The sequence below is a fragment of the Petromyzon marinus genome, chromosome 31 (assembly GCF_048934315.1).
Source record: "Petromyzon marinus isolate PM22_M1 ecotype Great Lakes invasive population chromosome 31, UKy_Petmar_22M1.pri1.0, whole genome shotgun sequence".
Taxonomy (NCBI): Eukaryota; Metazoa; Chordata; class Hyperoartia; order Petromyzontiformes; family Petromyzontidae; genus Petromyzon; species Petromyzon marinus.
The window spans coordinates 15082686-15108320 of record NC_133697.1 but is presented as its reverse complement, the minus strand read 5'-3'; the positions used below and the strand labels follow the sequence as shown (position 1 = coordinate 15108320).

The window sequence follows — 25635 nt, the reverse complement described above, 5'->3', positions numbered from 1 at the left end:
TCTGTCATCTTTTATTGCAGCCATTCTCAATTCAACTGGACGGAGGCCTTCTTCACGCCACGGGGGCTTGTCTGACCATACTTCACCACGCTGGTCAGTGCAGTTTCGTGAACGGAGTTGGGGGGGAAGACCTCTTGTGATATAAGCTGCTGTTAGCCGTGGCTGAGAATCGAAGTCGGGTCGCCAGGTTCATAGCTCAACGCCCTATGAACCGTATTTCTCTCTGTTGTAAAGAATCCTTTACTCATGAGAATTCAACCGAGGAGAGTAAATATTGAAACTGGTCGCAACAATGTGCATGGCCTGTTGAAATCTCAATGTTGAAGGATGATATCTGCCAGTGGGATTTTTATACAAAGAAACAACTCTCTTGTAAGCCAGCAAGCAGCCCCGCTTCCACGGCTACGGGGTGCGGCAGAGGGCCTCGCCAGCCGATCAACGCCAAGACACACGGCCGCGATTCACGGTGGAGCACCGCTTTCCTCTCCCGCTGATTTGCAGCGGGGCATTGTTTTCTAAGTTACGACAACTTTAATAGTAACTTTGGTTCCAAAGTTACCTGACCTCTGCATCACAGCCCGCCAGACAACAGTGTGGGGTGAATTGGGGTTATAAGCAGAAACATGAGGGACTCATTTCGCAGTGGTGAACAAGCATCAGCCAAGCAAGCCTTGCGTCTCCTGTTACTAACACCACTGTACTCACTACATTAAAAAAAATGTACTGTAGCTGGTAAACGACTATGAGGCGATGGCCCATATTAAGAAGGAAGGGTGAGTTGTAAAGTATTGGAGACGACATATTCGGATTTGGTGCCTGAAAGAATGCGAATTTCAACATAATTGATTTACAAGTGGCTAAAATGAGCAAGCAACAAACCTTTCAATACTACTCTTTTAAATTCCATTAAAAGTGTTAAACTCTGAGAAATTCCTAGGTATCCATTGGAAATCCCAGCAAGAATTTAGTGGCAAAAAAAAACATGAACTGTGAGAAAGGAAAAGCCTACGGGACACTAAAAAAGTTAAAAGTGAATAAAAAAAGTTTAAAAACCAAACTGTTTAACGTTGAATAATTTTAACGTTTCAATTGAAATATATATAGATCAGATAAGCACTGTGCCTGCTAAAAGAGTTACACTCATGTCTGCCACTAATATGATTCCATGCAGTTGATAAATTATGAAACAGATGTAAATGTGGAGTGCACCGAGGTGGTCAGGCTCCGGTTTACTCCGACACACCCCCATCTCGCCATGGCCCGACAACTCCTGCTCCAGCACAACACTCAATTAAACCGCTTTTGAAACCTGGAGTTAAATGTAGGCCTTGACATTTGGGGTAATTATAGGGTCAGGGCACCTTTTCTCCCCCCACTTGTGTCTATCCCCCCCTCCCCCACCACGCTTCCCGCGCTCACTTTACCAAAATCAACCAGTGATGACATATGCCCAGGTCACAAGATCCAATTCGGGACGTAAATCACCCGTGAAGATCTCACTGTCACAGCAACACAGACGCAGCAACGCTCTCGCAGGGCTCGTACGTTGGCAGCGGCGCGAACCGCCGCGCGGGATGCCACGGGAGAGGGTCCCGTCGGCCTCGAGGTCGCCGCTTCAGCTTCTCGGGAGGCGGTTGAAAATGTGCCAAGTTACTGAAATCAGCGCAACACCTCTGGCCCACGCGGCGGCAAGCTTGGGTACGCCACGGCGAGAGCGGATTGGCGGGTCGCAAGTGTTGGCACTTCCACCTCCTCCGAGACATCTCGCTAAAGGATTGACTAGTAGGCCAAATACCCACGACAGTGGCTCTCTCGCGCTCGCTCTCGCACAAGGGCCTTCTACCAGCAGTGATGTGAGGAAGGCATTGCAGGGCTGCACCTTTACCGTTACCACTTTAATCCAGGTTAAAGTAGGGGCTCTGTTACAAAAAGTAGTTTTGTTATCCACCTTCTACTGCTGTAAGCAAAGAGTACTTGTGAAGAATACTGATTTTTTTAAAATATATGCTTCCTTCAAATGTGTAATAGTTTGAAAGTGTTTTTTTATTTGCACAAATATATGAAAAAAGTGCAATACCGTCCAGGCCCACCAGAGTGCATATGCACAGCAAGTCAATCTATAAGCTGCAGTGTTATCAAACTAGAAAGAAGGTCCAGATCTGCATGCTAAATCACCCACAAAGCAACACAAAAAATGATTGTGCCTCACCGGGAACCGACGTTGCCGACGGCTATCGGGCAAAAATAAAATGACCAACGGAGATTTTCGGAACTCACATCCAGTGCTCGTTCTCCATAATCACAACACTTTTCCGCCACCCTTAAGGACCGTGATGACCTTTATAACGGTGACAGTTTCAGGACGTTGCATATCACAGTGAAGCAATTGCATATCACAGTGAAGCAATGCCTTTTTAAAGCTGCCTCTGATACAACACCATAGCTACACACGTTGTGAACGTACTATTGTAGACTCGTAATTAAACATCCCACAAGAGAAGGTGTTGCTGAACCCTTGACAGCACTGACAGCCTGCGCAGCTCTCAACGGCTGACCGACCAAAAAGAAGGAGCGCGATGCAACACATCGGAGGGAGGAGAGAGACACGCGATGGACACCGCAATCAGAGCCGCTCCAGAGTCAACGCTTTGATTTCAGGGCACGGGGCGGGGAGGGGGTTTCCCCACCGCTTCCGCAGCCGACTAAACGCAAACCTGCCCAGAGAGACGACACGAGACCGGTACCGACAGCCATATGCCGTGCACCTGCGCGCACAGCCTCGCGGGATGACTTAGCCGACCGGGGGATCCTCGGCGGGGCCGGGAGAAGGCGGACGCCCGGCTCGGCGGGGTTTAAAAACACAAAGCCCTCCGGCGGCGGCAGAGGTCGTTTCCCCAGAGCGGTCCGCGAAAAACAGCGTGGCAGGGCGGCACTTTGTAGTTGAACTCCGCACGAGATTCTCCTCGCCGCTGCACGGGGTCATGCGAGGGACCACGGCGGCATCGTTTGTCCCCTCGTCGTCAACGTCGTCAAAGTCGTCGTCAACGTTATCAACATCGTCGTCAACGTTGTCATCAACGCTGTCGTCAATGTCGTCAACGTCGTCGTCAACGTCGTCAACATCGTCGTCAACGTCGTCGTCAACGTTATCAACATCGTCGTCAACGTTGTCGTCAACGTCGTCAACGTTATCAACATCGTCGTCAACGTTGTCATCAACGTTGTCGTCAATGTCGTCAACGTCGTCGTCAACGTCGTCGTCAACGTCGTCGTCAACGTCGTCAACATCGTTGTTATCGTCATCAACGTCGTCGTCAACGTCGTCAACGTCGTCAACATCGTCAACGTTGTCGACAACGTTGTCATCAACGTTGTCGCCAACGTCGTCAACGTCGTCGTCAACGTCGTCAACATTGTTGTCATCGTCATCAACGTCGTCAATGTCAACGTCGTCAACGTCGTCAATGTCAACATCGTCAACGTCGTTAATGTCAACGTCGTCGTCAATGTCGTCAACGTCGTCAACATCATCGTCAATGTCGTCAACGTCGTCGTCAATGTCGTCAACATCGTCGACAATGTCGTCAACGTCGTCAACGTCGTCAACATTGTCAATGTCATCGTCAATGTCGTCAACGTCATCGTCAATGTCGTCAACGTCATCGTCAATGTCGTCAACGTCATCGTCAATGTCGTCAACGTCGTCGACAACGTCGTCAACGTCATCGTCAATGTCGTCAACGTCGTCGTCAACATCGTCAACGTCGTCAACATTGTCAATGTCATCGTCAATATCGTCAACGTCATCGTCAATGTCGTCAACGTCATCGTCAATGTCGTCAACGTCGTCGTCAACATCGTCAACGTCGTCAACGTCGTCAACATTGTCAATGTCATCGTCAATGTCGTCAACGTCATCGTCAATGTCGTCAACGTCGTCGTCAACGTCGTCAACGTCGTCAACATTGTCAATGTCATCGTCAATGTCGTCAACGTCATCGTCAATGTCGTCAACGTCATCGTCAATGTCGTCAACGTCATCGTCAATGTCGTCAACGTCATCGTCAACGTCGTCAACATCGTCGTCAACATCGTCGTCAATGTAAACGTCGTCGTCAACATCGTCGTCAACCTCGTCGTCAACCTCATCGTCAAAGTTGTCGTCAACCTCGTCGTCAACGTCGTCAACCTCGTCATCAATGTCGTCGTCAACCTCATCGTCAAAGTTGTCGTCAACCTTGTCGTCAACGTCGTCAACCTCGTCATCAATGTCGTCAACCTCGTCATCAATGTCGTCGTCAACCTCATCGTCAACATCGTCGTCAACATCGTCAACATCGTCGTCAACTTTGTCATCAATGTCGTCAACGTCGTCGTCAACATCATCGTCAACCTCGTCATCAACCTCGTCGTCAACCTCGTCGTCAACCTCGTCGTCAACCTCGTCGTCAACCTCGTCGTCAACCTCGTCGTCAACGTCATCGTCAACGTCGTCGCTCCTCACGCAGCAGAGTTGCCCAACGAAACCAAGGTTTAAAAATAATAATACATGTAGTATAATGTAAGGACAGCACTTATTGACTTCACATAGTGTACCGGTAACAATAAAACAACACTTCATATACAAATCAACCTCTAAACCCACTTTGGATTAGCTAAATCCTAACTTTGATCACCCAACGAGATGGCTCTATCCCGAGGGACCATTTTAACCAGCACCTGGGACAGGAGGTCATAGAAGGCATCCGACTCATCAGCCTTGCCTGCATTCAAGACAAACAAATACAATGACCCCCTTATCGCCATTAGACGTTTGGGTATGGCCACCTCTTCGAAGACGTTTGGTCTTTGTTTTGAGGTCATCCCCAGAAGAGGCCCTCGCAGGAACGAGAAGAACGGAACGTCAAAACTGAAATCCGACTCGTTAAAGAGAAAACTCGGATGCATCAAGCCGGGGACCCGGCGTGGTGATCCGACAGCTCAAACTCCAGGTGCACAAAACTGGTACAACTCCTCAGCGACGACGAGGGATTCACTCTCGACACTTGCTTTTAAGATCCATCATCGCAATACATCTGGGCCAGAGCGCACCGTTCCATTTCTATCACACGGCAGCGATTACAGTGCTGGGAAAAAAACTGTACTCGCATTACTTTTATATTTCACTGGCTTTTCTGCCCGTCCCAGGACGGGTGTATATTGCGGTAAATCTGAAACATTCAATAGAAACATTGTTCAGCTCATGATTATTAATGAAGGGGGGGAGGGTTGCCCCATGTGGAGTGACGTCATCCGCTAATGGTTATTGTGGAGGGGTGCGGCATGTGGAGTGGCACGGCCTTCTTGTTCGTTAGTATAAATTCCACGCGGGCATGGATATTAATGAGGGGGGTGGGCTCTTTTGAAGTGACGTCACGTACGGATGTAGCACTGTGCTGCGTGGATTTTTCACCGTCACTTTTTGTAAAAAAAAAAAGTCATATTTGAAGCGACTTTGCGTAATAAATTATTTCATTCAGCTCGACCTTCCTCTGCGTTAGTGTAAAAATCCACCCACTCATAAATATTAATGGAGGGGGGGTTGGGCCTCATGTGGAGTAACGTCACGCGCGGGACACACACATTCTTGGCTCATTATATTAGTATATAATTGTCAGTACTGTACACCACTGTGGTAAAATAACGACTACAGCTAATGGCACAATGAATCCTCACGCCCGACACAACTACGCAAGATAAAGACAAAGCCCAACAGAAGATTCAATCAACACATCAAACCTGCTTGCAATGTAAGCTGCAAACATTACACATGCATAGTACAATCGAATACTGCCGCAAACTATCATTTTACAATTGCATATTGCTTATTTATATAGGCACGATATCAATTACTTTACATTATTAGCAGCAGGCTATGCATAAGTATGCCTTGCATGTGCATTCAACTTTAGCCACCTTTGCATGAGGGTTGTCCTCTGGTAGCTATTTGATGAAATAAACACACGCATCATTGCGACGTTGGCAACCCGGTTCCGCACCTCGCCTCATCAGACTTCAGAAGCTCATCAGGTTTGAGCCTGCATAGCGCAAGGATGGGCGACCCTCATGAATAAGAACAGGCGCTGTAGGTTACTGCGGGGCTATATTGTCAGCTGAGGACGGTGCAGTGAAGCCTATTGCTGGACCGTACCCAGCTCTGACGTCGTTACGCAAGGCAGGTAGCCCCTAGGGCCCCCACGGCACGGACAGCTCCTCACCCAACGCCGACAGAGGGGTGGACACGTCGTGAAGCTGCGAGAGGCCTTGGCTGTGTTGCGATATAGACGCCGATGGTGTACACAACACAACTGGGGCACAGCGACAGTAACACAGTGTGGGTGCTATCTGTAATGCCACGACAAGTTGGAGTCTCGTCTACGTGTTACACTGATGATCCCGTTTAGCCGGTTGCCACTGAGCAGGGGGGGGGGGGGGGTGGGCGCTAGGGAAATAGTGTCGGAGCCACAGTGGCTAGGAGATGTTGACTACCTCGCCTGGTATGCAGGAGGTCGTGGGTTCGATTCCGACCCTGATGCCTGCTGCTGTATATTTGGAGTTTGCATGTTCTCCCCGTGGCCGCGTGGATTTTTCTCCGCGTTTTACATGATTTTGGCCGCTATAAAATTCCACGTAATAAGCCACTTCACTGGGCTACCATTTGTGGCCAGGTCGCGTCTGAAAAAGAACTGCGTAGCTCTGTGGGCCTTACGTGGTAAAATAAAAAAACACACAGTCGAGTTTAGGTGCATACGGTTACCTCGCCCGTTGCCAGCAGAGAGCCGAGCCGCTGCCTCAGCGCCTCGAGAATCCGACCGCCATGGCCGTTGCTCTCCCCCAGCTTGCATAGAATCTGTGGGGACCAAACGGCAGGAAATAAAACCGTTTAGCTCTCAACATTCACTCGCCCGCTGTAGTCGCGCGTTTACGCGGGGGTGTGTAGAAAGCAATGATTTCGGTTTAAATGTAAATATATTTATACGTTAAATATATATTATTTAAATAAATATATATTTCCCCTGATAATTTCACGATAATTGTTTTGCTTTGTTTTAAAGGTACACGTTAGCTCTGCTTTAAATACAAAAGTATGGAGTCTAATTACCACGAGCAACATTGGTGAAGAGGAAACGCTTTCAACTGCTAAACGTAATTACAGCTTAAAATCTGTATTTTAAATAACAACTCCACTCCGACCGTCAAAATTAGGAAATACCCTGCAGGTACCCTGGTGATCAATTTTTCAAGTAAGTGAAGAGATTAGACGTGAATTGCTTTAATAAGAACGGAGAGGTCAGCCACATCTGTGTTGCCCTTGACACAACGTCTTTGCGAGCCCTGGGAAATTACAGCGAACTGCAACAAGAACCCCAGAGGTATCTACATCTGGCTCGGTGAGCCATGGCCATTGACAAAGAATCACAACAATCCGATACAATTCCTTAGTCACGGTCCTCTGTGTGTTAGTGCACAAATTGTTGTGCATGTGTGTACTGTGTATACTACGGGGGAGCGGTAGTGCAGCGGTTAGCGCGCTGTACTACGAACCCGGCGACCCGAGTTCGAATCCCACTCACGAGCAACACCAGCGACGATTATTTGAACCGGTGCTGGACCTTTCCGAGGTCGGGTCAGCCTCCAATGAGTACCTGTTGCGGTATGTAAACATCAAGAGCGGGGAGACAAAGGCGGCCGGACGTGGTGCTGGCTACCCAACCGCTCTTGTGCCGTGCCGGCCTTCAGAGCCGCCCGCTCGCAGTACCTGCTCCAATAATCTGTTGAGGCTACAGAGGGGGGGATCTGTGTCTTTGTGCATATGCAGAATGTATGAATGCTCACGTCCGTATACTTGTCTATCTAAAGAATACATTAAGAAGGGGAAATCAAAATTAACGCATGACAATATCTGCTGATAGTTGTGATGTCCCACGTGCCGTCGATGTTTTTGCAACAAAATATATAAAATAAATATATTGGGATTTTTTTTTCCCCTTCATCGCGAAAACCCAAAAAACGGAGCGGCACGACGCTTCGCTGCCAGCGGCGTCGCCACGCTGCGCTGGCCACGGGGCCAGTGGAATCCCATTCTAGTGCTGTGTCGCAGAGTGCAGTGGAGCGGAACTCTACGGAATTGGTGAGCAAATTACGAGCTAGCTGTACGTGGGCTCAATGTGTTGTTTGTGGATATAGCAGGGGCCTTGTGAAGCAAAGTGACGTAACATCGCACACCGAATCACCATGGCGAACCCGCGGTTTCACGGACACACTGCGTATGTGAGTTTACAAACTGCACTCGTATTATTATTATTACTACGACGATGCCTCCTCATCCAGGGAAGCCTCACTGGCTCTCAAAGCTCTTTCTTAGGAGGGTCCTGCCAAGCTTGTGCAGTAGGAGGAGGGGGGGAGAGGCTGCTGTGTGACTTGCAAGTCATGTTTCAGCGTTGCGATGTTTGACCAAAATACCCGGTCAAGTCGTTGTAAACCCATGCATGACAGGGGGAGAGAATACCATAAAACTCTTCACAGAACGGCACCCGAGTTGGGACTCGAACCCAGGCCCGTATCACTGCGCCACCGCTGTGCTTTCGTACTTTGGGAGCACCTAAGCAGGTTTTGCTTCAGCAAGCGCCGAAGACGATCTTGACTTGCCCTGCTCGGTTCGCCGGTTGAAAGGTCACATTTACATGAACTCCCTTCACACAGGCAAACATTTGCCACTGATCCTGGACATGAATGTGCAATGCATGACTTGTTGAGTAGCCGCCAGAGAGTTAACAACGATGGTCTACATTCACGTATATTTAAGCACAATAATTAAAATAAGATAAAGTGTCTCTACACTTCTGCGAGTGTTATCTTGTTGCACTCCAAAATGTATTCAAAGGTGTGGTTTATATGTTGTGACGTTTTAATGCTATTGTTTTTACGCACTGTACAAGGGTGAACAAGTGAGAATAGGCAAAGGTGCAGCCCTTCAATTGCTTGCTCAGGCCATGCTAGCAGATGGGTCTCCCCAAAGGAGAAGGCTCTCGAGAGTGTTTTGGCCTACTCTTCCACGCTAGTCAGATGTCTTGGAAGAAGTGGGAGTACACACACGACACCCCACCACACGTGCCCTACCAAGAGGCTAGCTGTGCTGCGACCCCGTTACACCGCTGAGTCCAAAGAGACAGCGGGGCGAGTGGAAATGTTAAAACCTTCCACCGTTGTTTCAACTGCCGTGCCGGGAAATGGAATTGGAGCGACGACCTCTGGATTGCAAATCCGGCGTGCTAACCGTGAGAATGCTGTCCTTCCGCTGTAGGCCCCCCGCCGACAGCATACATACCTCATGCCTGCGACATTTTAATTTGTCGGTTTCGTTTCACGAACTAATCCTTCTGACGAGTGGAGACCGGCGGTTTCACTTCGCATTGAGCGGCGCCGCACGAGCGTTTGCCCGGCCCACCGACCTGCTCGAGCTTGCGGAAGAGCTTGAGGTTGTGGCCGGCGTGCGCCCGCTGCAGGTGAATCAGAGCACGAGCCGCGGCCAGCGCGGTGTGGTCGGGCCACGGCAGCGAGCGTGGCAGCAGGCGGTAGGCATCGTCGAGAAGCCGCTCCCCGGCACGACCAGGAGGCCCTCTAGGGAGAGGGGGGGGCACGGGGGGTGGGGGCGAACAGGGCAGCCACGATCGTCAGCCACAACAAAATAAATTAACTCAGCTACCAAAACTAAATGGCGCGACTTTACTTTAACACCTCTATGCCCGCTGGCTCGACCGAGCCGAGCAAGCGCGGGGCGCCTCGCAGCGCGTGTGGCTTTCCACCGGCGAGCCTTCGTGCCGAGCTGGACTACGCTGGCCTCGTGAGACGTCCGAATCTGGACTGGAGGGCCCAAGCGGGGCCGCGGCGGGGCTACCGGCGGCGTTCGCTTGCCGCGGCTTCGCTCGGCATGATGACGCGCAGGCACCGGGCCGCGTAGGTGCATCGACGACGCGTTCGCCGCGTGCGACGCGAGTGGCACAGCAGCTCCGGGCGCCCCCTGAGCGGTGCAGGGCTGCCTCGGCATGGCCCAGTTGCAAGTACAGCGGACAAAAGGGGTACAGCATTCGTTTCCTCAGGGGAGAGATGCTTCCACAATCAGTGGCGTTCACGTCTGCTGTTTTATTGTACAAATGTGATGTGCTCTTTATGATATATATGGAATGTTTATTTTGTATTTGGTTGTATGTTGTTGTGTTTATAAATCTGTGGGCCTTTGGTCCACATGTTAAACCGTTTAGAATCAACTTCGAGATGTAATGACATTTTAAACTTGGCAAAATATTGCAATCATGGCGATGCTGATCTCACTGTAATACAGCAACAGGAATACCACACCTAACAAAGTTCACTCACTCGGAGAGAGAGAATTCCCTAGAACAGCAGCAGAGCAAAGTATCGTGTTGCAGAATGGCCAGTCTGAGACATCGTGACCTTCCCTAAAATCCTTGAGGGAAAGTTTAATAAACTAAGTGGAGTCTGTTACTTTGGCTGACCAAGGGGCTTTCATGCAGGCCTATCAAACAAGTACTCAGAGCTAGGCCTCACCTAATCACAATACAAACGCCATAATTTTTTGTACATGCTCTAGAATAGTTTAAATCGTGTAGAAATACTTTAGACATCTGACGTCAAACTCACTGCACCCGAGAATGTGATTTTACTTTCAGGGGGAAAAAAAAAATTAATCACATTTTACTTTTAGAAGCCTCCTACTCACGTTGATCATCTCTTCATGATGAGGATGGGGTTTGAATTTTGGATGATCAAAAACCTGGATAGCACGTAGATAAGTCTCAGAAGGATCACCTATAACTGCATGAAACACGCCAATGTATTGTTCGGTTTTCTACTCAATGTGGCTAAATTCCAGCACTCAGAATGATAAATATCGCTTTGCCTCGTGCACCAATCTCATAGCGGAGTTCGTGGGAAAGTGCGCCCCCTGACTGCATAAAGGAGAGAGAGAGTCCATTGGAAAGGTTTTTTTTTCTGAAGTCCAGCGAAAAATCTTTTCTGGGGCCCCCAATCTGTGCCAAATGTGTCGAACCGCTCTGCGATTTCAAAATAGATGTATTTTTTGTCTCATGACATGACGCTGATAGCATCATTGGAAATTACATTTTATACAAAAGAAATTGCAAACGCCACAACGGAGTTTCGATAAGATTGATATTTCGTCAAACCACCTGTTTCCGCTGCAATGAAATCCACAAAGTTTGTCGTAATTTGCATCTGCCATGGCGCAAGACTCAGTCAAGCCAGAGAGGCATTCTGTATTGCAGGGAGGCCACGGTAGTCTGCTCCACCTCTGTGCTGCGAGCAAGGATCCCTTAGCCTGGAACGAGGCCGAAGTAAAGTTCATCGTCAGAGGATTAATAGCAGACAGCCAGAACATGCAGCTGCATTTGGACTCATAGGATTTGAGACGATGTTACCATGAATCAAGGGCGGAGTGATTAAAATATTCCACTTGGTTTGGGATCCAGTATTGCCTTAATAGAGACATACCATGGCAGAATATCACCTTGGAACAGTGCATGGTTTACTGCCTTTTGCACAGCCCCTATTAAACAGAGAATCCCATGCTTCAAGAGAAACAACGAGGTGTAGGCAGATATTCATCACGGGTTGGCGTGACAAAGGGTTGTACGATAATATCCTTAGCATAAGACATCGGCAGCTAATGACAAAACATTGTTTGTAAGCGTGAAGTAGCACAAGTTATGAATCAAAGCAACTTTTCATCGTTCTGACGTTAGCGATTGATGCATTGCATCGTACGTGTGAACATGTATTATATAAATATTATGCAAATCACGTGAAAATTATTAGCCTAAGATAAACTTGAAATGAGGCTAATGAAGAGAAGACAAATTTACGAACAAAAGACAATGAGAAACGATACAATAAACTGTCAACGAATCCTCAGTTGAATTGCAACCCCAAATAGTGACAAATTATTACAATTAACCAAATCTCTCAGCACTCACACTTACAAAAACAATACTCTCTGGTTCTTTCGGTAAAGTCACGTACATAGAAAAAATAATAAAAGAAAACAAGACGTTTTGGTTGCAACACAAAACGGCCGTCACCTGATGACGTCCATCACCTGATGATGGACGTCACCTGATGACGTCGGTCACCTGATGACGGACGTCACCTGATGACGGACGTCACCTGATGACGGACGTCATCAGGTGACGGACGTTTATGATTACCGAAAGAACCAGAGAGTATGGATTCCTGCAGTCATGAAAGCTTCAAATCAAGATTACAAAAATAATGTTAACAACACCACCATAAATCGTATTGTTATTATCTGATGAAATCATGAATCATCCACGGCCAATCACCACTGGATGAAGACCTCCACGAGCTGTGGCCATCCCTCATGGCTTCACGATGCAACAATCTACCCAACTGCAACTCCATCTCTATCGACGTCCTCTGGTACACATTCCACCCCTCTAGCTGCCACTCCGTTGGTCGTCTCGACCACCGGCCATCGTCACTTCTTTGTGACGTGCTCTGCTCAAGCCAACTTATTTATGTTAACCCGTCAAGGTGACGTCCTGAAATCACGGTGACGTCCTGAAATCACGGTTTGTGGCAGATATTAATCATAATACACGGCATACATTTTAATGTTGCTCGAACACTCTACGGCGGAGCTCCTCAAAGTAACTTTAAAACCTTTTTTTTTCTTTCTAAAGCTATTGTCAGGCAGTCCAAAAAGCCGTGCCTCGATGCGAACCTGCGGAAATAAAACCCGAATTTTTTTTTCCGGTTGGGTAAAAAAAAAAAAATCTTAGCGCTTCAATTTCTCGCGTGCTTTTCCAAGCGTTTCGTGTTGTCTTTTGGTGTTGCTGTTGTTTTGATCACCGAATGCAATGCAGCGGCGGCAGCGGCTCTCTTGAAGAAAGGACGATATACGGAGCAGGAAAAAAAAAGTCAGCCCGCCCATCCGCATTTCCAAAAACGTGGCCGGTGACCCCCATCGCGGGACGTTAAACAGCGAGGAGGTCAGACCTCTGGCAACGGGAGGCTGATCGGCAGACAACAACAAGCGGCGCGCCCCGTGTGTGAGATGCACACACGCGCACGCACACACGCGCGCACACACGGGGACCCAGCTGAAACAACGCAGCACTCCCAATTGCGCGCACTGCATCCTAACTCCAAAGTAATTTTTTTAATTTGGTAACCACCGACTCATTTCTGAAAAAAAGGAGGGGGGGGGGAATTAAAATGATTTACTAATTGCGTGCCGAGGGTAGTGGGGGCACGTAGGAGGGGCTGGGGGGGGGGGAGGAGGGTGGCGGGGGTGGGGGGGTGAGCAGCGAGGGATGGAGGAGCAGCCTGGGCTGGCTCCGTGAGCGGGGCTGTGCGGGCAGCCAGGGAGACAAACTGCAAAGCGACCTGCGCTGCTGCGCGCCATGCTTTCTGGAGCCCAAAGCACGAATCTTAATGAAGGACTGATGCCATGCAAATAATTGCATCATTAAGGTATTTGTAACATGTGGGAGTTATTTGGGGCAGAACAACGCGGCATTGTCTCGGAGCACAGGCCGCCGGGGCCCCGGCTGGGACGGGAGTCCCGGGCAGCGGAGGCTCGGCGGCGGCGGCGGCGGCGGCGGCTCACGCAGCAGCCGCCGAGCTCGAGTGATTATGAAGTCGCTCGGCAGGCATCAGCGCCGGTACCTGCGGCTGACCCAGGCCCTCTCGAGGGCATTAAACGTTTCACTGCCGACTTTGTTGCTCTGCGCAATTTTTTTGTTACAATGGCGCACATCTTAAAACCGCGCGAGTTTTTTTTGTTTTGTTAAAAAATATATATTAAAGTTTTCTGTTTGTTACTCACTGCAAAGCACACACGCTTTGGCGCTGTATCGTGACATTTCATACGAGGTCCGATTTATGCGATGGGTGGCAACTGCTTTTACATCAATTTCTGAGCAAAAAAATAATAATTTGCAAAAAATATATTGGTAGTTTTGGGGAATAAAATCCCCACCGAATACTGGCATAAACTACCTGTCGTCAATCACGTGATTAATACCCCGAGTATATTTACCAAATAAAACTTGTTCGTAAACATTTAGTGTGCGCACATGACTTGTGTTGCAACTGCATGGCCTCGTTTAAAATATAAAGTATTTACTTGCCTAAGAATACTACCTTGAAAGTGTTATATTTCATTTTTTTAAAATACACACTGAGCATGCATAAGCGGAAACAGAAGTGTCTGTTTTATAACACAGCGATCACAATTTAAATGTCAGAAAGGAGCATATTGAATAATAAGTGGAGTGAGTGTTTTTAGTGTTGATATCACATTCTCAGAGCGTCTCAATTACCCATTGTATAGTTTCGTATCCATGCTCAAAAAGAGGGTATAGTTGCATTCAGCAACTATTGTGTTACGTGGACTTTTAATCCAGTGATCTGTAAAAGCTGCTATTATCCATGACCACCTAATCAGCATATCATAGCTAACAGGATAAATGAATCTCCCAACTTCCCTTAACCCATTCAAAAACAATTTCCTATTAGCGCATTCTCTGGATTACATGACACTTTGGAAAAATAGGTGCAATGCATCCCAAACTTTGCTTAAAATGACGACTTTTTCTCCGGATTATCAGACATGTGTACCACCCCCCCCCCCCCCCAAACGTTTTCTTGTAAAACACTGGGGGAAAAGTGCATCTTATAATCTTTTAGAATACGGTATAAATTATCCTTATCCGTTGGCAAAAACACGCGAAGCTACGCAAACTAAACTAAATGTTCATGCAAGTTCTTGCAACACATTTGCATTGTTTGGGGAATCACAAAACATGAGATTTCCCAATCCCAACTCAAAAACACATGAGCCTTGACCCAAACATGAAAATGCGAAATTATATTGCTCGAAAGTGGGCTGCGTCCAAACACAAGCCCGCAGGGCGGTGACGCGTGGAGCACACGGCCTCCCGCAGTTCCTTTGTGCACCAGAAATCCCCGACTGTGGCCCGAAACTGAACCCATGTGAAAGGTGGCAAAAACAGGGGCAGCTACGGAATGTCTTGCTCTCGCCGCCGCCAGCGGAAGAGCTTCCACTTGAGGGAGCTCTCGTAGGTACATTTGTAAACACACAACTCTTATAAGCTCGGTTATCACGAGCCCTTCTAGAGGGTACTTGGCCTACTATTCCACGACGGCCTGACTTCATGCAAGAGGTGGTAGGGCCCCACACTCCACGCCACTGCCTTGCCACACTGGGAGGTTGAACCGGCGACCTCAGTCCAATGTACGCTCGCCGTTACACTGCTGTGGCAGCATCTGTCTTTTTAAAGAGATACACAGATGCGATTAATTTATTTTATTGACGTGCAAACGCAATGGGCAGGTGCCACTGCAATTTAATGAAAAACCTAAAACTTTTTTTTAAATGTCTCATTAAATCTCTCCTCTGGCCCGACAAGTTGATCTGACAAGGCTTTGCGTTGCTGTAAATAAACATTGTCTCAAAACACACAGACAGACAAAGATCAAAGATAAAGATCCCCCATATAGCCTTAACAGACTGTAGGGGCAAGTGCTGTTAGCGAGCACCTATGAAGGCTGGAACGGTACACGAGGGGGTGGGTGGCCAGCACCACGCCCGACCGCCTTTGTCTCCCTAGTGGCAATGTTTACACACCGCACCAGGTACTCATTTGAGGCTGACTCGACCTAGGGGAGGCCCGGGACCGGTTCAGATAATCGTCACTGGTGTTGGCCGTGAGCGGGAATCGAACCCGGATCGCCAGGTTCATAGCGCAGGGCGCTAACCGCTACACTATCGCTCCCCACACACACACACAGACACAGACAGACACACACAGACACACACACACAGACCCTTGAGCTCACAATCAACTTGGGAGTCCTCAGGGCCCAACTCTGGCTCAGAGCTGCATGTCATCCAATCGACAGATGCATTCGCAAAGCACATTGTGAAGTCGCCGTCCAGAATCAGGGACGATCGGTCAACGTGAAAGTCAAACACCGAGATAGCGAGACCGAGGCGCTGGTTGGACTTGAAGAAGCACCACTGGTCCAAACGATGATCTACGCCAAACATCAACTTGGGGTTTTTTTGTGGCCTCTGTTTTCGTTTTGCACTTAAGACGTTAACTTCATTTAACATCAAGTGCCGCGTTGTTTGGAGCTCCGTCTCGTTATAGTCCAGAGCCAGCAATTCCACGTGATATGTTAAGATACTTACTCGACCCTCTGCAGAAAAAAAAACACCCGTGCTGCCTATAGAGTTAAAAAGAAAAAACTTCTTCTGTGTCTGTCATTCAGCCCTCCCCCAAACTGTTAAACCAAATCCAATTTACATTGTGCAGGAACTCATGTTTCCTATTAGCTCTTAATGCTCTGTTTTCAGGTCACATAATTAGGAGTAAGCAAATCTTTGCGCAAACCCAGGCAGCCATTGCTCGCTCCAAATCTCTTCCAGGTGTCACCGTTGCTTTGGGCTCAAAAGGGGGGGGGGGCGGGAGGGCCGGGGGGGGGACAAAAGGGTGGTAGGGGGGCAGGGGCGGTGTTTGTGGGGGCCGGCCTGGGGTTGGCGGGGTTGGGCAAGGGAACGGGGGGACTCAAGGAGGTTTGCCGAGGAGCAAACTGGAGCCGAGCCTCTGGCCCTTCCTGTTGGCCGACAAGAAGGCAGATTGGGGGTCCTGATGGAGGTGGGGGGCTGGAGCCAAGCCAGGGGCCAGCCAACCGCAAAGCAACACCCGCCCGGGTAAACCGCGCAGCAGCCAACCGCACGCCGGGTCGGGCCGCTCAGGGCCCCCGATAGCCGTGGCCGGTGGGGGGGGGGAGTTTGGTGGCGAGGCATTTGATGGGGGGGTTTGCAGACGAGTCAACTGAAGTCGGATCGCAGCCACGGATCAGTTACCGCCCCGTTGACAATCTGCTGCTGGACGACGGCCTCCCCACGCCGCGTAGCTCGTGGGGGGTTGTTTGACCGTACCGCACCGCGCCGGTCAGGGGCCGGTGAGCGGAGAGGGGGGTGGTGCCGGCGGGTGCCGAGAAGCGGTGCAGAAGTCACTCGACACCGGAGTTAGAGCCGTGGCCGGGAATCCAACTCAGGTGGCCGGAATTATCGCACGACGCGTGAACCGCAGCGCGGCCGCTCCACGCCAAGCCCAGCGAGCCTCACCACCACCACCACCCCCACGTGTTGTTTATACCGTGCTTTCTGTGCTGTTCATCCCGAGGCGGCATAATGAAGGTGCATTTGGGATAGTTAACAAAACATAAACGCTGCGCTGGAATTCACTCTGCTTTTTGTCCACGTTTTGTGCTTTTACGTTTCTCTCTTCCTCCGTCACTGCCGCTAAGCTGTCCAATTCACGCACCCGCCCACCGGCCGACACATCCCACCATCATAGTCAATATCCTGCGTCTGTCTGAGGCATGGGTCAGCACGCAGAGCACTGCGCACGACAAACTGCTGCCCTCTGTAGTCTTATCACTCGAATCCAGGAAGGATGCCGCTTGGCCAACGTTTGCTGGGGTACTTTCTAACCTGCCTGCCATACATCCAAGTACGTAACACCTTGCCCGAGCACACTTCCCTTGACAAACATGCAACGGCATTACGCCTCGTGTAAAACCATCATCAAAGGCCATGATCGATAAATCCGCTGCTGCTGCTGCACGGAGGCACGCGTGCAGCACTTGCGTTAAGTTGAAACGACAGCCGATAGAGCGGCGAAGGAAGATCCTCTGTAATCCCATTATGAAGAGAAATGGACACCTCGATTCGGCAGCAAAAAGGGCGCTGATGGTCAGTCAGTCACCGATTGTTAGCTCTGCATCAGCAAGCTGAAACATGCAATGGACGGGCCAAAATCATAAAACAAGTAGAGGCATTTTACACAGATCTCTTAGAGAAAATAAACAATATATAAACCCACGGGCGACAGATACTTTTTTCAGATAAGGAAGATGATTTTCCAGAGGCCAGCGATGCCCTTTGCAGTATAAAAACAAAGAGAGTCCCCCCAAACCAGATGAAATAACTATGGACATCATCAAAGAAGTGGGACCAGCTGTGGAAACCAATTAGCTGACCTATTTACTAAGTGTTTACACAGCAATGAATTTCCTCCATTGTGGAATGATCCCTCAATTATTCTTCCGTTCAAAAAGGAAGAGATAACTCACTCGAACCATTAAAGAGCGATTAGCGTGTTATAGCGTGTAATCGCGTGTTATAGCGTGGTATAGCGTGTTATAGCGTGTTATCGCGTGTTATCGCGTGTTATAGCGTGTTATAGCGTGTTATCGCGTGTTATAGCGTGTTATAGCGTGTTATCGCGTGTTATCGCGTGTTATAGCGTGTTATAGCGTGTTATAGCATGTTATCGCGTGTTACAGCGTGTTACAGCGTGTTACCGCGTGTTATCGCGTTATAGCGTGTTATAGCGTGTTATCGCGTGTTATACCGTGTTATCGCGTGTTATAGCGTGTTATAGCGTGTTATAGCGTGTTATCGCGTGTTATAGCGTGTTATAGCGTGTTATCGGGTGTTATAGCGTGTTATCGCATGTTATCGGGTGTTATAACGTGTTATCACGTGTTATAGCGTGTTATCACGTGTTATCGCGTGTTATAGCGTGTTATAGCGTGTTATCACGTGTTATCGCGTGTTATAGCGTGTTATAGCGTGTTATCACGTGTTATCGCGTGTTATAGCGTGTTATAGCGTTTTATCGCGTGTTATCGCGTGTTATAGCGTGTTATAGCGTGTTATCGCGTGTTATCGCGTGTTATAGCGTGTTATCGCGTGTTATCGCGTGTTATAGCGTGTTATCACGTGTTATCGCGTGTTATAGCGTGTTATAGCGTGTTATCGCGTGTTATAGCGTGTTATAGCGTGTTATCACATGTTATCGGGTGTTATTGCATGTTATCGCGCGTTATAGCGTGTTATAGCATATTATCGGATGTTATCGCATGTTATCGCATGTTATCGCGTGTTATCGCGTGTTATCGCGTGTTATAGCGTGTTATAGCGTGTTATCACGTGTTATCACGTGTTATAGCGTGTTATCGCATGTTATCGGGTGTTATTGCATGTTATCGCGCGTTATAGCGTGTTATAGCGTGTTATCGCATGTTATCGGATGTTATCGCATGTTATCGCGTGTTATAGCGTGTTATAGCGTGTTATCGCGCACACAGAGACTGTGCGCTTGCCATGAACGTCGTAGGAAAACGAATGATGGAATTTGGAGAGAAATACCAAAACGTGTGAAGAGGATAGATTTAGCAAAGTCGTCCCCACCAGTGACCACATACACGGAATGATTCAGATCCAAAAACACGAATATAATCATATTAAACAATATAATTTACAGGCCATGTCAATCCACTACTGGATGAAAGCCTCCCACGGCATGTCCTAAATTGAGGTTTTTGACCGTTTCGTCTGCCGCGCCAGGAGATGTGATTGAACTGGGCCCTCCAGATTGCAAGGCCAGTGTGTTAGCCATTTGTATGTGCATGTTGAACTTCTTTCGCATTGTACCGAGTCAACAGGGATGATGCAGCAGCAGCGGCATCATCCCTGGTGTCATTGCCCATGCTAAAACGGTACTCCGTGCCATAGACAATCTGGTTACGTGAACAATCTATGCGCACAATAAGAAATAAAGTTTGCATGAGCACAATAATGTCACCGTGTAACTGCATAGCCGAGCATTTGCAAAATATAATTGTAAACATGTGCAACCACAAGCAGGTGCACACACAATGCTTGGGTGCAAAAATGCATCGTCTATTGAACGTTTAACAGATATTTTACGTTGCTTGTGCTAGAGTTTCACAACAATGCATTCCTCCACGTGTTTGGTTCCACTCCAGCAATTAACTTGTTTTTGGTTTTGCTAATAACGCTCACTGAGAGTAAGGAGACGAAGCTGTAAACACGTGCACCATGCTGGGCTAGGGTTTGTTATCACCGCGGGAGACCGTGAAGCCACCGGTAAAACTGGCCACTTGAATAATCACAAGCTCCACCTCATCGCCATCAATATTATCGTCGTCATCACAGCCAATCGACTGCTGGATGAAGGCCTTCCCATCTCTCTCGGTTCTGCACTGTAACAATTCACATAGTGCCCGCTCTGATTTCACCGCTCCATCTCAGCGCTGAACGTGTCCCCGTACACGCTCCATCCTTCGGCTGCCGCTCCACAGTCAGTCTCGACCACTTCAGCAGGTGCCGCATGTTACACAGGGCTGCTCTACGAATCGTGTAGAGATAAAAGCGCCACAGCTCTCGTCTGGAGCCAACGGAGGGCAGGACCAGGAATCAAACACAGCGGGAATATATTTCCACGCAGGTAATCGTTAGGCTCGTGCAAATATTTTTCTAAACATTACCTAGGAACACCAAAACGGAGCAGATGCAAAACACACATTTTTAAAGCTCAAGTATATATATATTGTTATTGTTATCCGCCGACACAATCTCGAGTAACCAACGCTACGAGGAATTCCGTCGCAAGGAGCTTGCGGTAATCTTAGCTGCTCCTCGCCAAGGAGAGCGAGGCCCACCGCTTGGCTCCTTCCACGTTCACCCGCGGCCAGAAACCCCCACGGCACAGCCCCGGCAGCGAGCTCCCCCACGACTGTGACAGCAACCCCCAGGGAGGGTGGCAGGGTGGTGGCACAGTGGTCGTCGCACTCACGCACCGCAGCAAGTACGGTGGGTCGATTCCCGACTCTGGCGCCTGTTCTGCGTGGAGTGTTTGTGTCCGTCATCTCCGCCTGTTCTGCGTGGAGTGTTTGTGTCTGTGATCTCCGCCTGTTCTGCGTGGAGTGTTTGTGTCTGTGATCTCCGCCTGTTCTGCGTGGAGTGTTTGTGTCTGTGATCTCCGCCTGTTCTGCGTGGAGTGTTTGTGTCTGTCATCTCCGCCTGTTCTGCGTGGAGTGTTTGTGTCTGTGATCTCCGCCTGTTCTGCGTGGAGTGTTTGTCTGTTATCTCTGCCTGTTCTGCGTGGAGTGTTTGTGTCTGTCATCTCCGCCTGTTCTGCGTGGAGTGTTTGTCTGTCATCTCCGCCTGTCCTGCGTGGAGTGTTTGTGTCTGGCATCTCTGCCTGTCCTGCGTGGAGTGTTTGTGTCTGTCATCTCTGCCTGTTCTGCGTGGAGTGTTTGTCTGTCATCTCCGCCTGTTCTGCGTGGAGTGTTTGTGTGTCATCTCTGCCTGTTCTGCGTAGAGTGTTTGTCTGTCATCTCCGCCTGTTCTGCGTGGAGTATTTGTCTGTCATCTCCGCCTGTTCTGCGTGGAGTATTTGTCTGTCATCTCCGCCTGTTCTGCGTGGAGTGTTTGTGTCTGTCATCTCTGCCTGTCCTGCGTGGAGTGTTTGTGTTTGTCACCTCCGCCTGTTCTGCGTGGAGTGTTTGTGTCTGTCATCTCCGCCTGTTCTGCGTGGCTTTCCTCCGAGGTACTCCGGTTTCATCCCAAAGTAAAAGAACAAAACACAGATACAATGTAACTGGTACTGAACGAACAGCACATTTCTCAAATCGGATTACACGTGGCAAAATCGCCCCTTACTGGAACACAACAAAAACTTGGCAGGAGCTAACTGAAAAAGAGTGTTGAGGCTCAGCGAGGCTTTCCTGAGCAAAATAGCAAAACAATAATAATACTTACTAACAACGGTGTAACGCCAGGTTCAGATCTGATCTATCAGTTGCAGAACCAGATCGCTCTCGAAACCGCACCACTGAATCGATAATCGTCTGCAACTGCTTTGTCCGCATCTGAGCTTGGCAGTTGCGCATCAAGGTTCCCGCGTGTGGAGATCGCTCGCGCGAGCGCCGTTGCGCTTCTGGTAACAGCTCTGTCCGTCTCCTTTGGTACTGTCAGCAACCAAGTTGCGCGCAACTGATGGCAGCCTCAGCTGTGGAAGACGGCTTCTGGAATTCGCTTAGCAGTGCACAACTCTGTCGAGCCCGTTTACTCTCTTCACGCGTGTGGGGTGGTTCGCTAGCGCGCTCAGATTTTCCGCGAAGCAGCAGCAGCGGATGGTGGGGGGGGGGGGGAGGATTTCGCTAAACTAAAACCGCCGCGAGGAGCGGGAGGCATCAAACTTCAGTCGGACCACATCACCCCCCCACCCCCCGGGCCCCGAATCGAAGGGGATCGTCAGGCGGCAGCCGCGCGGGCAAACGCCTCCGCCACGACGAGGCATCGTCAGGAGTCGAGTGCCGTTGCCGACGCACCGTCCGTCTCGCAAACCCAGGCGCTCGCGTGCGGGGCCGGGCGCCGCATCGTCGTCCCACCGGGGGCGAGCGCCTCGCTCAGCAACGCTTTGGGGGCTCGGCGCGCCGATGAAACCTGTCAGGTGGCAGATGTTTGTAATTTTCGCTAATATAGCCGCGGCAAAACGGCGGCGGTGCGGGGCGAGTGGACACTTTCGCCGGTATGTACCCGCGGTGCCGGCTCCAATCGCGGCGACCCTGACGCTCTCTGGCAACAGCGGCAGATGCGGAGTTCCCTCCCGCGCCAGCAGCGGCGGCGGCGGCGCGAGTCATAGCGCAGTCCGCTTCAATCAGCCTCTGCAGAACCCCGCCGCCGAAAACGCCTCTCGACATCGAAGAAGTTCACGTTGATTAATCGTGGGGGGCTGGGATAGAGCCTCACGGTTAAGAGCACTCGCCACTAAGCGCCCGTGAAACGCTAATGCCAATTGGGTGTCCAAATCTGCCCGGAAATTTTCTGCACGAATTTACAAATTTAGATTTGCCTTTCACCACCACCCCCCCCGCCCCCCCACGTAATCATAATTCGGGCAGCGGTGCAGAGCGGTGAGAGATGGTGAAGACTTGGAGAGAGACCTTCATCCAGCAGTGGATAATGCTAAGGCGTAAAGCTCTACGCTAATCTTGTGCAATATATTAGAGCTGGCACTTATGAAGACAAGGCGCTATTACCGATCTTTTTTTTATAAATACAATTCATGTCAAGATAGAGTATGCACCAGAAATACTAAATCAAGTCACTTATCTGTTGTATGAAGTTCGGTGAGCTATGCACCTGGACAGGTCCACGTGCTCAGTGATGTTATTATTCTTATTGTGACGTAGGCAGTCAAGTCGCAAATCGATTTCCGAGTTCATTGGCTGATGAAGTTTACGAAAGTTTGGGAGAAACGTCGCCATCCTACGTTGATGTTAAATTTGGTCGTGAAATTACTTAAGGCGCCAGCGACGAGTTTTATTGATCAACATTGGTCAATACATTGGCCCGTATAAATAATATTGTTGTAAAGCTTGTCGGGTGGTGGAGGGTTAAAGGCAATAATTTGGGCATAAAACTACACGGTGATATACAGTGAGGGAAAAAAAGTATTTGATCCCCTGCTGATTTTGTACGTTTGCAGTCTATAATTTTAATGGTAGGTTTATTTGAACAGTGTGCGACAGAATAACAACAAAATCCAGAAAAACGCATGACAACATTTGTATTAATTGATTTGCATTTTAATGAGGGAAATAAGTATTTGACCCCTCTGCAAAACATGACTTAGTACTTGGTGGCAAAACCCTTGTTGGCAATCACAGAGGTCAGACGTTTCTTGTAGTTGGCCACCAGGTTTGCACACATCTCAGGAGGGATTTTGTCCCACTCCTCTTTGCAGATATTTTCTAAGTCATTAAGGTTTCGAGGCTGACGTTTGCCAACTCGAACCTTCAGCTCCCTCCACAGATTTTATATGGGATTAAGGTCTGGAGACTGGCTAGGCCACTCCAGGACCTTAATGTGCTTCTTCTTGAGCCACTCCTTTGTTGCCTTGGCCGTGTGATTTGGGTCATTGTTATGCTGGAATACCCATCCACGACCCATTTTCAATGCCCTGGCTGAGGGAAGGAGGCTCTCACCCAAGATTTGACGGTATATGGCCCCGTCCATCGTCCCTTTGATGCGGTGAAGTTGTTCTGTCCCCTTAGCAGAAAAACACCCCCAAAGCATAATGTTTCCACCTCCATGTTTGACGGTGGGGATGGTGTTCTTGGGGTCATAGGCAGAATTCCTTCTACCTCCAAACACGGCGAGTTGAGTTGATGCCAAAGAGCTCCATTTTGGTCTCATCTGACCACAACACTTTAACCCAGTTGTCCTCTGAATCATTCAGATATTCATTGGTAAACTTCAGACGGGCATGTATATGTGCTTTCTTGAGCAGGGGGACCTTGCGGGCGCTGCAGGATTTCAGTCCTTCACGGCGTAGTGTGTTACCAATTGTTTTTTTGGTGACTATGGTCCCAGCTGCCTTGAGATCATTGACAAGATCTTCCCGTGTAGTTCTGGGCTGATTCCTCACCGTTCTCATGATCATTGCAACTCCACGAGGTGAGATCTTGCATGAAGCCCAGGCCGAGGGAGATTGACAGTTCTTGTGTTTTTTCCATTTGCGAATAATCGCACCAACTGTTGTCACCTTCTCACCAAGCTGCTTGGCAATGGTCTTGTAGCCCATTCCAGCCTTGTGTAGGTCTACAATCTTGTCCCTGACATCCTTGGAGAGCTCTTTGGTCTTGGCCATGGTGGAGAGTTTGGAATCTGATTGATTGATTGCTTCTGTGGACAGGTGTCTTTTATACAGGTAACAAGCTGAGATTAGGAGCACTCCCTTTAAGAGTGTGCTCCGAATCTCAGCTTGTTACCTGTATAAAAGACACCTGGGAGCCAGAAATCTTTCTCATTGAGAGGGGGTCAGATACTTATTTCCCTCATTAAAATGCAAATCAATTTATAACATTTTTGACATACGTTTTTCTGGATTTTTTTGTTGTTATTCTGTCTCTCACTGTTCAAATAAACCTACCATTAAAATTATAGACTGATCATTTCTTTGTCAGTGGGCAAACGTACAAAATCAGCAGGGGATCAAATACTTTTTTCCCTCACTGTAACTCAAAAACAAATATACACTAAAATGTAAGTATAAATATTAATATATTCTTGGTTCTTTCGGTAAAGTCACGTAGAAGGGAAACAATAAAATAATAAAAATATAAAACAATAAAATTCTCACGACGTTTCGACTGCAACACAAATAATCATCATCAGCAGGAAAATTTGCTGTGGTTTTCACACCTGATGATGATGGCTTTGTGTTGCAGTCGAAACGTCATGAGAATTTTATTGTTTTATATTTTTATTATTTTATTGTTTCCCTTCTACGTGACTTTACCAAAAGAACCAAGAATATGAATCCCTGCAGTCATGAAAGCTTTAAATAAAAAAATATAAATGTTAAGTTATTGTTAATTAAATGGAGTGTTAATTACGAGTAAATGTAATTCACCTTAAATAAATGCATATTGATTCCCTAAATGTATGCTCAACTTATTTCGTACCGTACATAGCCAACCACGCTAATCGGAGGTGCGGGGAAGGACAGCAAACTGATCACAAAAAGCAGTTTTAATCGAGTTTTCAATCTAGATTTAAAAGTGCATAGATGCAGTGGCTTCCTAATGTAGGTGCACATGTATTCTGGACATTCCCCA

The 25635-nt window shown here is 48.6% G+C and overlaps 1 protein-coding gene across 3 annotated transcripts in view; it reads right to left on the bottom strand.

Annotated features, from left to right (window-relative positions):
* LOC116947902 (uncharacterized) overlaps window positions 1-25635 on the bottom strand; it is a 136815-nt gene that overhangs the window by 107235 nt on the left and 3945 nt on the right. For all 3 annotated transcript variants that reach the window (XM_076071151.1, XM_076071153.1, XM_076071152.1), the window contains exons 2-3: window positions 9492-9660; window positions 6797-6889 (exon numbers count right to left, since the gene is read on the bottom strand). In XM_076071151.1, the coding sequence (XP_075927266.1) occupies window positions 6797-6889; window positions 9492-9660 (262 nt within the window). The remainder of the gene's footprint in view (window positions 1-6796; window positions 6890-9491; window positions 9661-25635) is intronic.